The sequence below is a fragment of the Zeus faber genome (assembly GCF_960531495.2).
Source record: "Zeus faber genome assembly, chromosome: 9".
Classification (NCBI taxonomy): domain Eukaryota; kingdom Metazoa; phylum Chordata; class Actinopteri; order Zeiformes; family Zeidae; genus Zeus; species Zeus faber.
In genome coordinates this window covers 4,353,156-4,371,384 of record NC_137197.1, presented here as the reverse complement: position 1 = coordinate 4,371,384, position 18,229 = coordinate 4,353,156, and the positions used below count along the sequence as shown (strand labels likewise).

The following is an 18,229-nucleotide window of genomic DNA, read 5'->3' as shown; positions in this document are numbered from 1 at the left end:
TAGAATATAGAAACATTTGGAAATACATAATAAACCTAACAATTAAATTAACCAAATTAACAATAAACCAGAAAAAATAACCTAAACATAAGCAATCTCTTATGTTGTCTTTAAAAACATAATCAAGAATTTATGACCATTACAATCAGACTTATTTATACATTTGCGTATGTTCTCCAAAATAATCATATAATAGACCTAATCTACAGATTGTTATCTGAGGTTGGAGGAAGAGACTCCCAGCATTTAAATGTCTATTTCTTGTTGTTTTTGACTGTCTAACATTGGTAGTTGTTTCTAAAATTACAATAAAACAAACAAGCATTTTCTTTCAGTAACCAGACTGCAATGCATATCTTTCTATTGTTGGATGCATATTTACAAAAACAAAACATGGTCTCCCCATGATGTTACAGTCGCTTTATGGGGGTGTTAGTATGTTTCTGTCAAAGTTGAATGTATTGATTTTATGTTAATGCCCATACTGGGAGATAATGGTGTCGGATATCACTTGTTTTTTTCTCTCTGGCGGTTAAATAAATCACTAGTATTGATTTTTAATAAAAGTTGTGATGTAGATATTTCATGTTTCATTCAAATCCAGTCGAGTTTATTTAAAGTTCATCATGAGTCACTCAACACTGCAGACGAACTTATATACGAATCAAAAAATAATATTTAGCGTGAACATGGGTGCATATACCCACGTGTACATGTACACGTGCACGTGTACATACATACTATACATGGATATAAACAATTGAACATTTCAGTCTCATTTCATAATTCCCTTGGGCTCCAGATAAGCGTGTTCTACTATATATTCAATTACACGACGGAAAAAAGGGCTGAAACTGTGAAGCAGAGTGCTGTGATTACAGACCCGTCAGTTATACTCTGTAATTGGAAAAGGTGTGTGTGTGTGTGTGTGTGTGTGTGTGTGTGTGTGTGTGTGTGTGTGTGTGTGTGTGTGTGTGTGTGTGTGTGTGTGTGTGTGTGTGTGTGTGTGTGTGTGTGTGTGTGTGTGTGTGTGTGTGTGTGTGGCGCGCAATTGGTTGTAAGTTGTAAGTTTTTATTTTTTATGGCCGTGAAGAAATCCACAGCTGTCTTGAGTTCTAATTATCCTCTTCTGCATTTATTTTTCAGTAGAAATCCTTTCCATTTCAATTTGAGCGGACAGATTTGAAACATAATAACACAAGGATGAATTGTAAAAAGTATGGCAATCAGTCAAACGGAATTGAATGTGTTCCGCCCATGTTTATAGCCATGACGTAACTTCACTAGAAGGTAAAAGCTCTGACTTGCAGTCTCTCTGACCTCTCCCTGAAGGAGACGTTGGATTCCTTAAAAAATGTAAATACATTTACCAATATGGCAAATAGTCAGCTTGTATGACCCAGAACACTACACAGAACATGGTGTCTAGGGCTGAATGATTAATCAAACTCAAACGGAAATCACAGTTTAATAGAATGCAATTTTCAAATTGCAAAGGCTGCAATTAATAAACTTTTTTTTTTTTTTTTCCAAAAATCAAACCAAATGTGCTGTCCAGAGCCGGCTCTGCTATAAGCCAGATAGGAGGCCGCCTAGGGCCCCATCCGGAGGGGGGAGGGGCAGGCGCAGAGGAATCACTGCAGATTTTGCACACCTGTCTCCCTCTCCGATGGTAGCGACAATGCGATGGGGTGCAGAAACAATGGGTTTTTATTTTATTTTACATCTCCTTATGGAAAAAAAATAAGTGCGTATGGAACGACACCATGCGAAATGGGGACATTATGCAGTTCTAATAATAGTCCTTTATCTGCTTGAGCTCAGGTTTCTGCTCTTTATTTTGAAAGCCTTGGGTTTGAAATTACTTTGAATTTCTTTAATCACAGAGTACGTTTTGAAGGTCCATGATACTAGGTACTTTGTAGAGGTACTATCCACTTGGTAAGGTCCATGAAACGAAACACTATGTACAGGTACCGTTAGGTCCATGAAACCAGGTACTTTGTAGAGGTACCGTGTACCCAGTACTGCCAATGAAACCAGGTACTTTGTAGAGGTACCGTCCACTCAGTACGGCCCATGAAACCAGGCACTTTGTAGAAGTACCGTCCACTTAGTACGGCCCATGAAACCAGGTACTTTGTAGAGGTACTGTCCACTCAGTTGACAGGTCTTCTGTGTTCAATAGTCCATTAGAACCCATTTTATATATCTACAAATGAAGTCTCCAAGGAGGCACTGTCCAGCCAGTAAAGCTCTGAAACCAGACACTTTGTACATCTACTGTCCACTTAGTAAGGCAGGGGGGAACTTTGCACTTGTACTTTCCACTGAATAAGGCTCATGAAACCAGGCACTTTCAGGGGTAATTTCCACGAGCAATTTGGTTGTACTGTACTACTTTTCTTTCTTAGGCCCAACTCTCTCTCTCTCTCTCTCTCTCTCTCTCTCTCTCTCTCTCTCTCTCTCTCTCTCTCTCTCCTCAGACCTCTCTGCTGCGGTCCAGAAGTTTTCCCAGTCCCTGCAGGAGTTCCAGTTCGAGTGCATAGGAGACGCAGAAACAGACGACGAAGTGAACATCGGTAAGTCCAGCTCCCATCAATTGCAGGGCCTCCAGGGTCTTTCTCTTTCTCTCTCTCTCTCTCTCTCTGTCTCTGCCATTTGCCAATTAGCTGGACGCTAACCTCACTGATGACCTTTCAATGGTATTTCCCTAAGCAGTCTCCTGGGTGGGAGGTGGTTGCAGGGGTCCTTTAATGCGATTGGCTCTGGTCATTAGATATTACTGAAGGTCCCAAATGGACTCCTGGCCCATGAACAGATAGCCATAATCCTGTGTGGCCGGTATTATATTGTAGCCAACACTGCATCAATAAGATGATGTTTAAGGAAAAAAGGGCTTTGCCAGGCTCATTGGGAAGTGTTTTGACAGAGTGAATCATGCTAATGCCATTTAAAAGGATTGGTCTCCAAGACTATAGATCTGCATTGCATGTATAATTAATGCTATTGATTTACTTATGATGCTTCCACTGCATCTCTTTTCATCCCTTTTAAAAGATCAAAGAGACTAATTGTGATCAGAGTCAGTGATTAATGGAGGTGCCAACCTCCGAGCCTCCGACAGGAATATGAAAGCAGATGTGGAGCGCTCCTCCGGCCCTAATGGGCAGGCCTCCTGGTCTGGCCCGCTCATCTTCCTCTTCTTATACTTCTTTTTTCTTTTTGCTCATTATCCCCAGTCTGAGTCGTTCACGCTGCGCCGTGGCCCGCTGAATCACCGTCCATCTGTGTGGCCTCTGAACCTCCTCCACATTAGGACCATGCACAGATGACTTGGTAATTTGTGCACACCCAATTTTCACACGCGAGCTTCAGAAGCCGCCAGATGGGCGGAGCCGTCACCAAGACATTACACTCATCGAAAAAATCCCAAAGTCGAAACGGAGCCTCATTAGGAAGCATCGCACTTTAATTTGAAGCTTTTCCTTTCTTCCCGGCCTCGGATCAAAAGAGCCGCTGGACGTTCAGCTGCCCACCTGCTCTCCATTTGGTCTGGTAGTTACAGTGCATCGTGTTTTTATTTGTGGCAGCATCCGCTCAGAAGACGTGGCCACGGGCGTCTGCCAGCGAGCACTTTATCAGCTGCATAACGCCACCGTAGAACTAATTTGGGAGGTTTTTAATCAGGGGCTCTTTGAATGCAACATGCACAGTAACGGTGCACAGACAAGTGGTATCAAGTAGTTGCTACTTGACAGCTTCATGTAATATTCTCCTCAATTTGAATCCAAACAAATATTTTTTCATTGCAGATATATACACATGCGCACGCACATATGTAAATACGCAGACAAAACAGAAATAACAGCAAGGTGGCTCCATTTCTTCACCTATGCTCCAGCAGTCTTTAAAATGTTTTTTATTTTTTTACCAAATCGACACAGAACACCCAGTCTATAGTATTACGTACAATATAGTGTTTAAGACACATTTAGCCTTTAGTGGTGTAGTTTGATATTTAAGATTTAAGGTTTGACTTTACCGTCATGGAATTCCTCAGCGATATCAAACTAACAGATTAGACTTTACAGGCCACAAAGTGACAGAAAACCTTAAAAAAAAAAAAAAAAAAAAAAAAAAGCTACAAGGGTATTTTAATTTAAAAATGAAAGAGCCCCAGTTGCTTTGTTTGTATTGTTGGGAAAATACACTTATGATTTTAAATGATTTAATACACACCCATCCTCCTCATTTTGAGTGAGAGCTCCATTCAGAAGCGCCGCGGTTCTCATTATCGTGGCCTCCAGGCATAGTTACCCTCAGCGCCATATTGTTCTGGAGAGATTGTACTTTTAAAATTTGATGTATGAGGGACTGACCGTGCTTCACTTATCTATCTATCACGAGCGGAGAACGGCAGTGGCATTTTATTTGCAGAGTCGAGCGCTTGTGGAAGACAGGGTTAAAATCTACTCCAGCTCATAATGGCGATATATGTCCCACCGCAGCAAAACGCGCGTTGTTGCGCATTTCTAACATCGCCAGGAGCAGCCAAATAAGTTGAAAATTAGATTTTTCCAGATTTGTGTTCCTTTGTGTTTTTTTTTTATCTCAACATATTTTCAAAGCGGAGTTTGATTTATAAATAGTAGATAAATGTTAAACCGTGGAGTTAAATATTCCCGATAGATTACACGGGGAAACACAGTTCACTTACCGAGACGCTGAACAGCGCTGAACAACGCTGATCTATTGTTTCCTTTAATGCGAGCGTCCGGCTGAAGATAATTCCCCCATATTCCATGTGATGTGAAGTCACAATGTGAAACCGTTTTGATAGAGTTCGACCTTTAAATCTTACGTGGCGGCGTAACAAGCGAATAAGAAAAGCTGACGTCACTTCCGTAGAAAAAGACGCGGAGCCAGAAACTTTGAGGGTGATTATGGCGGAAACACCATTTTCCGCAGCCTCATAGCTTTAAAAGTATTTGCTTGATTCGCACAAGTGTCACCTTGTTTTGAAGCTCCGATTCTCCACTCTCAAATGACGTGGAAAGAAAGTGAAACGGCCCCAAAAGGACCTAAAATCTGCGGTGGGTCACATATATTATGCACATGATGTAATGACGCGCTGTGTAAAACCACACTGGCATTAAACAGAATTACATGATGGGTCGAAAATTGTAGAAAATGGATTGCATCCTCGACATCAAGGCTTGTCCGGGACAAGTGGATTTTTTGTAGGGCCAGTGGAATGTCTCATGCTGTTCTCCGATTGGGCAAGTAAAAAAATAAATGTGATCTCAAATGTCGAGCCCACGCCGGAACTCGCAGATTGTGTGTTCTAATAATTGTAATTATTATAATGTTAATAATTTTTCAATAATATGACATATTTTACAATATGTCCACTTGAGAGGGCAGAAGAGGGTACCAACAGCAGAGTTTCTGTGAGAAAAAAAATTCTGCCGGTCAACGTGTCCCAGGAGATTCTAATTTCCTGGACAAATGGTAGAGATTCCGGTCAAATATTATCTGTGTTTATTGAGCTAAAAGCAATTGATAGGCAGGCGTTATAAAAAATGACATCATCAAGGCATGTAGATGTATAATATTTTTTATTGAAAATTCAATAAAAATCCAATAATTTCTGTTTGTGAACAATAAGTAACAAGTGCAGTCGCTTTATTGAACTTTTCACTAAAATTACATTTGGATCGAATCCAAAACAAAATATAATAATAATAATATTATAAATATGGCAAGTAGGTCTAAATAATTAATACATTTGTGGTGCTGTCCGTCTTCGTCGGGACGTCTCGTCGACATATTTTACACAATGAATATTTAGCGTCTGCTTTGGGTCAGCATTTAAATATTCAAAAAAACACCAAACTATGTACAGTATGTGTCCCAACGACACAGCATCTTTCTGCTTCTCCTCAGAGTTCTCTGTGTTGACTGTGTTTACAAGCACAACCTGTCCATAAGGGAGGGGGTGGGGCTTATTTCTATATCGACAAAGGTGATTGGTCAGAGGTGAAAGCTCAGCTTTGCTCGTCCAAATGGATTGGCTTCGCGTTGCAACTTGCCGAATGCTGAAATGAACGAATCTGAGGATTTTTTTTATCTAAACAATCGATTTCATTTCGACCCCGAGGAAAAACATAAGCCGATATTTATCATTATCATTTTATTGCCCAGCACTAATTCAAATTGTGCTCAGAGGGAATTATTTCTTCAAATAATTCACAGAGTGGAGCGGCATGTCCGTCCGCTGAGCCCCGTTAAACAGCACAAGGGAATTTTAAATCTGACGTCCCGCATCTCCGTTGTCCATGTGCCTGCTCACCAAAACTTCACGCTCGGTAAGAGTAGTTTACGTTATGGATACGATTTGGATTGTGACATTAAAGATATGATAATGTTAAACGGAATATGATGGTATGGCACCAAGCATAGACGCAAAGACTTTTAAAAGGGAGCCGTCGTTTGAATAGAGGAGACATTGCTATTAAATCAATTTTTTTCAATGTTAAAATATTTGAAATTAAATCTTCACACTCTTTTATAAATGTTTATTCTAGTAACTTTAACTGTATTGTTTGCAGAAAGCTTAAAGGTTTGATTATTTAAAAGCTCCGCTAGACGGTGAACCACACTCAAGATGATTATTCAAAATCTTAAATCACAATTGAATTCTAACGTCAGTAATAGTTAGAAAAATGCTAAGCACAGAATAAATTATTTAATAAAAAACAAAAATATATTTCTTTCCACATCGTCCATGTGGCGTGCTGTGACATAAATCCTCCAGCCCCCTCTCACTCCCGCCGTCCCCATCTTGAGCCACGATCGGACGATATGAAAATAGAAACGATCCCCCAATCTGTATATATACTATACTGTCGATATATACCTTATTTATTGTGATTGTTAAATGTTAATTGTATGTTTTTATGTGATAATAAATAAGAATAATTGTCCAAAATCTCTTAGGGTTTTATTTATTTTTTAATAGGCCTTCCATTTCAGACATTCATCGGGCAAGTAAAGCATTTCAGCCACTTGCCCAAAGGGCAAAAACCACTACAATGAATATTCATTGTAGTGATGGTCACAGAAATGGCCAGCCACTCTCAAAGGTGGATTACATTTTTTTTTTTTTTTAATAATTTTTTATACATGCATACATACATTATACATGTAATATTAATTTTTCCTGCCTTTTTGTATAAAATTAGTTTATCTTGTAAGGTATGGCTGTGTGTTCCTTATTATAGTAATGGTGGTCTGTGTATAATAGTGTCAATCATCTGCCTAGATTTAAAATAAAATTACATGACATATTTACTCTGTTCACACCTTTAGTTGTCTCTAGCATTGAAGACTTAGCTATTTTGGCATTGGCTGTCACCACACTTTCTGATGTTGTATCGATGATTCAATGCTGTTTGCTCGGTTCCATTAAAATACCATAGAAACAAATTTTCTCAAACCCCATGACAACGGTCATCGTCATGGAGACTGATGTGTGTGGGTGATAACATCTAACATGAACGAATATACAAGACGTATGTTCAGAAAAATCCATCAGTCTAATTAAAGAAGTTATTTGGGTACTCGTAATGTAATCCGTAAATACTCTGTATATCTGGATATGTTCACTCACAGTATAATCCATAAAATTAATTCTTTAAAATGTTAAACATCTGATAAAATCTTTAACGGTCACCATCATTTTAGCCTGCGTGCCTAAGAGTGCCATCAGGCTCAATATCTGCAAACTATGAAGTCTCAAACCTATCATGAAAAACTCACTTTTTCAGTGCTTGTGCACATCCATTTGGGTCTCTGATGGAACGACTAACGCAAACACTGTGAAATAAGACATCCCAGTCAGTTAATTGAGAGCCATCTATTTCTGAAAACATGTCATGGAACGAGCCGTTCAGATTGGTCTCCCAACCCTACGTCACATTGGGCCTTAGTAGAATTAGGACCGCCCCCGTCTGAGTAACTCCACCCACGTCTTGAGCTAAGCTAAGAGCAAAGCATGGGACGTGTTCTGTTGTTGGATGCACAGACATGGAGACATGGAAATGTCATTATTTTAAAAAAGATTGTGTATTGTCGGTAATGTTAATCCGCTGCATGCGGATCACACAAAAAATGGGAACAAACTTTTAATTGAGGCCTTGCAGATCTAATATGTGACCCACCGCATACTTTAGGGTCATTTGGCGTCTTTTTTCCGCATCATTTGAAAGTGGAGAATAAGAGCTTCCAAACAAGGTGTCACTTGTGCAAATCAAGCTAATATTTTTAAAGCTATGACTTGTTAATGACAAAGGTGTGGCAAACTGATTCTGAGATAATCACCTTCAAAGTTGTACCCACACCAGGTTCATTCAGCTCCCAGAACGCAAATGGGGTTGCTGGACAAACCAAGCCTCATGGCTACTTAACATACTGCTGAATGGGCCAATCACGAAGAGCTCAACAACACAACTAATTTTGTTTTTAAAAAAGCTTTTATTTAACAGTAAGAATATACATGTTTTATAAAAGTGGAATTATTTTGGAGTTTAAAAGTACAGACAACACAACAAAATGTAGAGTCTATCAAGATTCAAGATTTTTATTTTTATTTGTCACATACATATACATACTTCCATACATATATGCAGTGAAATGTAATGCAACGCACCCGGTGATAGCACACAATAAGTCCTAGGAAAAAGTACAAAAATAAAATAAAATAAAAAGTAGAAAATTCCTTTCTAATAGACCGACTAACTGACTCCTAAAACGTAATACAGTAAGTGGAATACTTATAGAATAAGATAAAAAATATATAGAATAAAATACAATAAAAAATAAATTGAAATAAAATGGAATAGGTAGAAGGAATATGCCTATGTATATACAGATATGTGCATTTAAAGTGGCATGTGAATTAAAGTGGCATGTGAATGTGAATAGTGTGAGGTAGTGTTTGGGATAATACAGCACAGTATACAACAGTACGGCGCAGCAATACGGCATCACGAACAACCCTGAACAGTGATACAGTATGCGGTACAGTATGCTACATACAGTACAGTAGGTAGTGGAGCCTAGTGTATGGCTCAGTTAGGACCCCTGGTGAGGTCAGCATTGACAGTTCTGATGGCTTGAGGGAAGAAACTCCGTCTCAGTCTCTCTGTTCTCGCTGCGTGACTGCGGAGGCGCTTGCCTGACCGCAGTGCTGAAACAGTCCGTTGTTGGGGTGATGAGGATCCTTCATGATCCTACGGGCTCTGCTACTACACCTCCTGGTGTATAACTCCTGCAAGGGGGGGAGGGTAGTTCCAGTGGTACGTTCAGCTGAACGCACCACCCTCTGCAGGGCCCGCCTGTCCTGGGCAGTACAGTTCCCAAACCAGGCAGTGATGTTGCCTGTCAGGATGCTCTCCACTGCTCCAGAGTAGAAGGACTTGAGGATCCTCACCGAGACCCGGAATTTCCTCAGCCGCCTGAGGTGGTAGAGACGCTGCCTCGCCTTTCTCACCAGAGTGTCTGTGTGAACAGTCCATGTTAAGTCCTCTGTGATGTGGACTCCCAGATATCTGAAGCTGCTCACCCTATCGACAGAAGTCCCATTAATCCACAAGGGCGCGTGCGTCCTCGATTGTGATCCACGCCTAAAGTCCACAATCAGCTCCTTGGTTTTGCTGACGTTCAGGTGTAGGCTGTTGTCCTGGCACCAGAGTGACAGGTCAGCCACCTCCTCGCGGTAGGCCTTCTCATCGCAGTCGGTGATCAGGCCCACGACCACGGTGTCGTCAGCAAACTTGATGATGGTGTTGGAGCTGGACCTGGCCACACAGTCATGTGTGTACAGGGAGTACAGTAGGGGGCTGAGGACGCAGCCCTGGGGGGATCCTGTATTCAGGGTGAGGGAGCTTGACATGTACTTCCCCACCTTGACCACCTGGGGGCGGCCTGTGAGGAAGTCCAGGATCCAGGTGCACAGCGGAGCATTCAATCCTAGCTCCATCAACTTGACAGCCAGTCTGGTGGGAACTATGGTGTTGAAAGCTGAACTATAATCAATGAACAGCATTCTCACATAGGCCCCCTTCTGGCCATCCAGGTGCGTGAGCGTGGTGTGCAGTCATCCGAGGATCTGTTCTGCCGGTACGCAAACTGCAACGGGTCCAAGGTGCGGGGGAGGGAGGCGCAGATGTAATCCTTAATCAGCCTCTCGAAACACTTCATGACCACCGAGGTGAGGGCCACCGGACGGTAGTCATTCAGGCAGGTTGGAGAGGCGATCTTCGGGACAGGAACGACGGTGGACCTCTTGAAACAGGATGGGACCACTGATTCAGCCAGGGAGATGTTGAATATTATGGTGAACACCGGAGCTAGCTGGTTAGCACAGGTCTTCAGTACTAGTCCAGATATGCCGTCTGGGCCCGCAGCTTTCCTGGTGTTCACCCGCATCAAAGCCCTCCTGTCCTCGTGCACGGACACTGAGAGTGCGCGCTCGTCCCCAGCGGTGTAACTCCAATTAGCCGGCGAGCTAGCGGTGCTGCTGCCAGACTCGAACCGCGCATAAAAGGAGTTCAGTTGGTTGGCCAGGGAGGCGTCCACACTCGTGGCTGGGGAGGAGCTGCTCTTGTAGTTTGTTATTGTTCGCAGCCCCTCCCACAAGCGTCTTGTGTCCCCCCGCTCCATCTGCAGCTCCACGGTGTCTCTGTACGTCCGTTTGGCGTCCCTCACCGCCCTCCGCAGATTGACGCCGCTTTGTAATTGTCCATGTTACCGGATACAAGTCCGTCGTTGTAAGCGGCCGTGCGCGCATTCAGAGCGCAGCGGATGGATTTATCAACCCATGGTTTCTGGTTTGGAAATATCCGAACTTTCACCGTGGGAACGATTTCATCCGCGAGCGTAGCCACAAAACTCACTACAACCTCCGTAAACTCGCTGACGTCACTTGAACTTGCTTGGAACATGTCCCAGTCTACGTCAGTCAGAGCGTCCTGAAGCGCAGCCTCCGATTGGTCCGTCCACCGCTTCACTTCCCTCGTCATCACCAGATCCCGCGCGATCAGAGGCCTGTAAACAGGAATCAGCGAGATCGCGGCGTGATCTGATTTCCCGAAAGCAGGAAGCGACACGGGCTTGTATCCGTTCTTGTAAGGAGTGTAACAATGGTCCAGAGTTCTGTCTCCCCTGGTGGCACACGTGATGTGTTGGTGGAAATTCGGCAGAACTTTTTTCAGGTTGGCCCTGTTAAAGTCCCCAGTCACCACCACAGCCGCGTCGGGATGTCTGTTCTGAAATCCGCACACATCCAACACATCGTACAGAACCGACAGAGCTGCGTCGGTGTCCGCTTGCGGTGGGATATAAACGGCTGTAATGATGACCGTGCTGAATTCCCGGGGGAGATAAAATGGACGGCATAGTATGGTCAGCTGTTCCAGGTTCGGCGAGCAGGAGTGGGAGAGGAATTTGGTGTTGTTGGCGTTACACCAGCGGTTGTTTACCATTAGGCAGACGCCTCCACCTTTGGATTCCCCCGACTCTCCCGTTCTGTCGCCGCGGAACACGGAGAAGGCCTCGGCTGGACGTATGGCTTCATCCGGCACCAGTGGGGTCAGCCATGTTTCCGTCAGGCAGAGGACGCAACAGTTCCTCGTGTCTCGCTGGAATTGAATCCTCGCTCGAAGTTCATCCATCTTGTTCTCCAGGGACTGGACGTTAGCAAGAAGGATGCTTGGCAGAGGTGGACGGTAAGGTTGCGTCCTCATTCTGACCCGAATGCCGCCTCGTTTACCTCGGTGCTTCCTCCGTGGGCCGGCTCGTGGAACAGCGACTCCATTTTTGTTGTTGTAGTTGTTGTTGCGAGTGTTCCCGCGTAGGATTTCCGCCGGCCACTCTGCTCCCACGGATAAAAAGTCCCAAAGTTGTTCGTTTAGGGAAATTTTTATATCCATGAGTGCATCGCGGCCGTATGAGTTAATTGTTGATGTTTTTCTGGCGAACATTGTGATTAAAAAAAGGAAAAAAATACTAAAGAGTAAGAAAGTAACCGGAGCGCCGGCGCCGGCGACCGCTAGGGGCGGCGCCACTATCGCCACTATCAATAATATGAATCTCAGAAAATCTGAAATCTGTTAATCTGTCACCAACCTCAACGGACTTCATCGCGTCATCAACTAATTCCGTTGCAACATCAATGGGCGTATCGTCGGTCTCCTCCGGTGGTTCTTGAAAATATTCCGTTTCATCGTCACATTAAGTTTGAAATCCGCTGTTTGAAATGTTCTCCAAGTCTGGGATAATATCACATTCAGCAGCGCTGTCGGAGAACTGACTATCATTGCGGAAAATGAAGTTCAGTACACGCTGCTTAAACTGACTTGGATCTATCGCACTGGTGAGATTATGTCCCTGATAATGATTTAGATCTTAACGTAAGCCATAACGATACAGAGATGAACGTTTTCACAGACAAGTGAAACCGGATCCTCGTCTTGTTTATGGAAGTGACGTCAGTGACGTTAGGATTTCTTCTTTTATGGTAGACGTTGGTACATGTCCCCTCCATGTCTCCGTGTGTGTGAAAGTAGTACGATTTAAGGGTTGAATTCTATCAAAACGGTTTCACATTGGGACTTCACATCGCATGGAATATGGTGGAATGATCTTCACCTGGACGCTCGCATTAAAAGAAACCATCGATCAGCGTTATTCAGCGTCTCGGTAAGTGAACTGTGTTAACCCGTGTAATCTAACAGGAATATCTAACTCCACGGTTTAACATTTATCTACTATTTATAAATCAAACTCGGTTTTGAAACTACATTGAGAGAGGGAAAAAACACAAAGGAACACGAATCTGGAAAGATCGTGCCTTCAGGAAAGATTTTTGTTCAGCTTATTTGGCTGCTCCCGCCCATTTTAGAAATGCGCAAGGTGGTGGGTTTTGCTGCGGTGGGTCACATATGAGTGAAGATTCAGCTTAGGATTGTTTATTTCTGGCCTCATTTTCTCAGAAACAGATTTGGGTGAACTGATCATTTGAAATCAGTGAATGATCAGTTAACTAAATACAACGGAACCCAAAAGTTAAGCTCAAACCCATTGGCTCACAGAAGTCGTGGCCTCAGGAGGGTGGCTCCTTCCATTAAAACAGATCGCCGGGAACACTAAATTTAGAGGCATTTTAGAATGACTAGAATGCATCATTTCAGTAGTATTTTCATCAAATAAACTTCCTCAGAGACCTATATCACGTAAATTGAAAAGTCGCATAATACGACTGCTTTAAGTTCGTATTTTACAAAAATGAAGACATTGAATTTTTTGGTAAAAAATGTAATCGTGTTGGGTCGATGTTTGGACGCTTGAGGTTTATCTCTGCTTCTGCTGATTCACTTCTAAATGTCTAAAATACATTTTTTCTTTAGGTTTTCTTAACTTGAAATTTTTGAAATTGAGGTATAGATTTTAAATTGGGAAAACATAAAAACTGAAGCAGTTTTAAGTTTGTCCAATGACTAATTTTTTCATGTATATAAATATATATACTGTATATATAGATATACTTTTTTCTCAGTTTAAATTTTTTTAACCCGTCTGTGTCAGGTTTTGACCTTTTGCAACATCAGGAGTTTTGATATCTTCTAAATCCTAGAGGCTTCTCTCGCTCTGGCATTCCACCTCACTAGGGGGAGAAAAGGCCAAGATTCCTATTTGGAGGAGAGAGGAAAAAAAAAAACGTAATGGCCTCTTGAACTCAATCGGGTCATCAGTGAAACATGGATTTCTGACTGACACCATCCGCCATCTTGGCCCGGGACGGCTCCTGCTCCACTTTGATGAGGATCAGGACCAGGATCCAGGAGGAGCCTCCAGACGAGTTTGTCCGACCTTCTATCGATCCCTCTCCGCCGCTGACATTCACAGGAATCGATGGAGGCCAGAAGATTGATGTGGCTATAGTCATTTTAATTTTTTTGAAATGTTACCGGCCCTGCTTCCTCCCCAGAAGGTCATTGCGCTTATTCTCTGGGGGGCGTAGTTCAGAATGGTCCGGCGTCATGTGGAGACATGATGAGCTTGAAATTGAGACCTGGAGATCCGATCCGGGGGCAGACACGTTTGAACGGCAGTAAATACAGCGTTTACATTTACAATTTAGTATTTATGTATATTTTCTATTTTGTATACTTTATTTATCCCTCTGGGGAAATTAGTTCTCTGCATTTGATCCGTCCTAGTACCTGGCGTATCTACTGTAAGAGCAGTGGGCTGCCTGCCGCCTAGCCGGGACCGTGGACCAACTCCAGATCTTGATCGATGCCTTGCTCAGGAGCATCGACAGGGGAGTCTAACCCTGAACTGCGTGTCTTTGGGGTGCAGGGAAACTGGAGCACCCGGAGGAAACCCACATGGACATGTAGAGAGCATGCAGACTCAAACCCAGAACCTTCTTGCAGTGAAGCAACAGTGCTAACCACTGCTCCGCCGTGCCAAAATTATCATTTTTATGACATATTTATTGCACAGCGAGAAGAAACATCGAAATAAACTAGAAAATTAAAGTCGTGGTCCATCTTCTTCAAAGCGGCTTCTTCCAGGACCACCGTGGAAGCTCATTTCGCTCTGTGATCCATCAGAACGGTTGCCCGGCCTCCATTTAGCAGTGAGTGATATGCAATCCCTAACCCCACGTTGACTCCTATTGCCTTTCCTCAGAGTCTAATCTCATCCCATCAGCGGCCCCCGCTGTGCCCTTTACCCCCGTGTGGCTTTTCACCGTTGATAAAGCAGCTGGTAGCGTTAATAGGAGGCCGGTCCGACCGCAGGATCCCTGGCACAACATCACTGCTCCCTGCCCCCAAGAAGCTCTGGAGTGGAAATGGACAAAGTGTCTGAAATGATTCATGGGCCCTCACGCCAGCGAGCGGCGGCTGATAATGATGTTACTTTGTTGGCGAGCAGTCGGCGACGCTAAATGGCCGGACGCGAGGGGTGACACCACGGCCACGCAGTGTGGGGGAGGGGCGGCGGTGCGCTCCCTGTTTGGCCCCGATTTAATGAAGCTTTGGAGCCTCGGCAACATGGTTCACTGCAGGATGAGGCAGAACGGATGCCATGCTGGATTTATCTGCCTGGGAAAGGAATACATCACTCCTATGACTCAGACCCCAACTGGATGACACAGCATGCATACTGACAAAAATAGATTTGGCCGAAGTTCACCACTCGGCAGCCCCAACAGAATGACCCTTAGGTTGACCCTTGACCCCACCCATCTGGCACAATCCATAGGGAATAACTGGGCTAAGGGAAACAATTAAGGCGTTTTTAAGCATTATTTATGATTTGATTACTCGTGATCATTTTAAACGGTTTAAAGAAATATGTTTGTATATTATATATATTTTAATATTTTTTTGCTTTAAAAAACGTATTTATTATTATTATTTATTATTCAGACCTGGAAAACCAAGTGAATTCACTATTAACTTCCTGGTTGGACAGAAAACCGGGAGTGCGGAACCGGAGCCGAGACATCAGCTGGTTTAGGCAAATGTTCCAGGTTTTCATAGTCACCTGTGTCTGATTAATCCCTTGATTCACAAAGTGAAAAACATCTATACTTCTGGTCCAGAGAACCACATGCTGTCAGGAAATTGTCTCCTAAACGCGATTATTTTAACTGACCAGGTTTATTTTATCAAATTGGTAGATTCTACAATCATGTTTCCAATCCATCCATCTATTTTAGAGGAATTTGAGGTCAGTGCTATAAATGTTGCAACAAATACAGTGTGACTTAAGCCGCTTTCACACATGAACTCAGGACAATGTCCAGATAATCAGTTTTGGACATTGTCCGGAGTTGCCCTTTCACGCATGAAGCTCACAACCGGAGATTTTCTGTGTCAGACGCGTTTACACTACCGTGAAAAGTTTGGTTTAGATGAGGGGTGGAGCCTGGGTAGAGCGTAAAGGAGCCAGGACGTGACGCTGTAGGTTTACAGTACACCCTATCAGTTATTGTGATTATTTTTTTGCGTTGATACTCCATGTATTTGGACGTATCCACAATATAAACGAAAGCGAGCAAGTAAGGAATATAATGGAAAGCAGAAAGGAATACGAAGCAGCTAAGCTCTGTGCATGAAGATCCGCACGAAGGTAGATGACTCTTCTTCACCCTTGGCAAGTGGGTGTGTCGATTATCAACACACGACATGGCCGCCCGCTCGCTCGTGCTTATGCTAGCTGGGTAAAGTCTGTTTAATGTCCGGTCCAACTGATTGGGACATTTGCATTCACACATACAGCTCTTCAGGATAATGACCGGATAATTTCAGGGTGACAGTGCATATGTTGAGGCCGCTGAGTTTCCATCTGTTGGATTGAGGCAAATTAACTGTGTACACAAATTTTTATGTTCAACGTCAATAAATGTCTCTTCTTCCAAAGGTGTGTTACTACACTGTTACAAGCTTATGCCATGAAAGTGGCATGAAATGAACAAAAAACAATTGTATGATTGTGTGTGAATTAATTGGCACCTAAAGTGTCATGTTGGTGACAGCCTGGATTCACAGTGTTTTTTTGTGTGTTGGTTCTTTTTAATATTTCAGCCCAGTCATTCAAGGAGTTCTCGCAGCTGCTGAGCACGATGGAAGAAGAGAGGAGACGCCTGGTGAGTTTTATTTAGTTATGTTTTAATATTTAAACTTTTCTCAGCTTCCTTTGAAGTCACATGCAATGTTTTCTTTCCTTGTGGTAGATTATTAACTTTCAGTGGGATTTACCCTGAACACAGAAGGACGGTGAGAGCCATTGTCCCTTCTCGTTGGTTCACTGGTGGGAAATAATGTACAGGAAGTGATGTGGTTTATTACACACACACACACACACACACACACACACACACACACACACACACACACACACACACACGTATATATATATATATATATATATATATATATATATATATATATATATATATATATATCCACAGTTTTATATTCGATATGGATACAAACAGTGGGACCACATAGAATGACACTGTGTGTGAAGATAATGAATAGAACTGAAATTGATTTCAGTCGCTCCCTTTCCTTTATTTAGGGTTATTTGTTTGCATTTATTAATGAACAGGGTAAAAAGGAGGAGAGGAGGATGAAACGATGCAGGTGAGATAAACAAGAAGGCTCACGGGGCCTTTGGAGAACACCGGATCTCAGAGGAAATTAATAAAGAAGAAAAGAAATTGAGACGACACGTGAAAAGTTTTTATTTTTTGTTTTTCTTACTCGTGTTTGTCCTGTGATGTTCTATGTGGTTCACTGAAATGCAAGTTTCCCCACAGGGACTGTGAAGGGAAAATACTATACTACGCCATAATACACCATACTGTACCATACTATACTGTTCCTAGCATACCATACTATACCGTACTATATAAGTGCAAGAAGTATTGGGATAGTAGCGTTGCCTACATTCTCCAAGTGTTTCGGTGCCATGATGGCACAGTGCATTGTACTGCTGCCTCACAGCAGGAAAGGTTCGATTCCCGCCCTGGCCGCTGTTGGCACCGCGCTCCGGAGGGTTATCTCCTTATAAGCGGCCTTTCTGTGCAGAGTTTTCATGTTCTCCCCGTGCTCACATGGGGTTTCCTCCATATATCATCTTAAGATCCCCCACTAAAAACATGCACAAGAGCATCATCTGAAGTTTGTCCCCGGGCGCTGGAAGCTGCCCATCACTCCTGGCCTGCCCCCTGAAGGGAGGAGAGGCCTCCCTGGGGGGGAAGGTGGAAATGACATTTCACGGTCTCCATTTGCATGTGTGTCGGCCCCTGTAGCTGCACGCAATGCATGTGTTACGGTGTGTGTGTGTGACAGAATAAAGGGGAATAAAGCTTGTAATGTTTAATCTTAATCTAATGTTTAATCTTAATCTATTATAGTTGTCTTGTTTTTGTTTTAATTATTAGACTATTATTGTTATTATTACATATACCCCATTCACACAGCCTGTTCAAGGCAGGAATGTTGCGCCTTTATTCCGTCCTCGTCGTTCTGTGTAAAAGGCTCACCTGGCATGCATGGACAGGGGTGAGACATTTTGATGACGAGGTTTAAAATGAGCCTTAAAACCTATCAGGGCTACAGATATTCCTTAATAATCTCAT

At 43.0% G+C, this 18,229-nt stretch overlaps 1 protein-coding gene across 1 annotated transcript in view; it reads left to right on the top strand.

The window, feature by feature from the left end:
• The window catches only part of arhgap42b (Rho GTPase activating protein 42b), a 133,796-nt gene that overhangs the window by 51,725 nt on the left and 63,842 nt on the right, over window positions 1–18,229 (top strand). Inside the window, exons 2-3 of the mRNA XM_080007376.1 lie at window positions 2,487–2,582; window positions 16,668–16,729. Of these exons, the coding sequence (XP_079863502.1) occupies window positions 2,487–2,582; window positions 16,668–16,729 (158 nt within the window). The remainder of the gene's footprint in view (window positions 1–2,486; window positions 2,583–16,667; window positions 16,730–18,229) is intronic.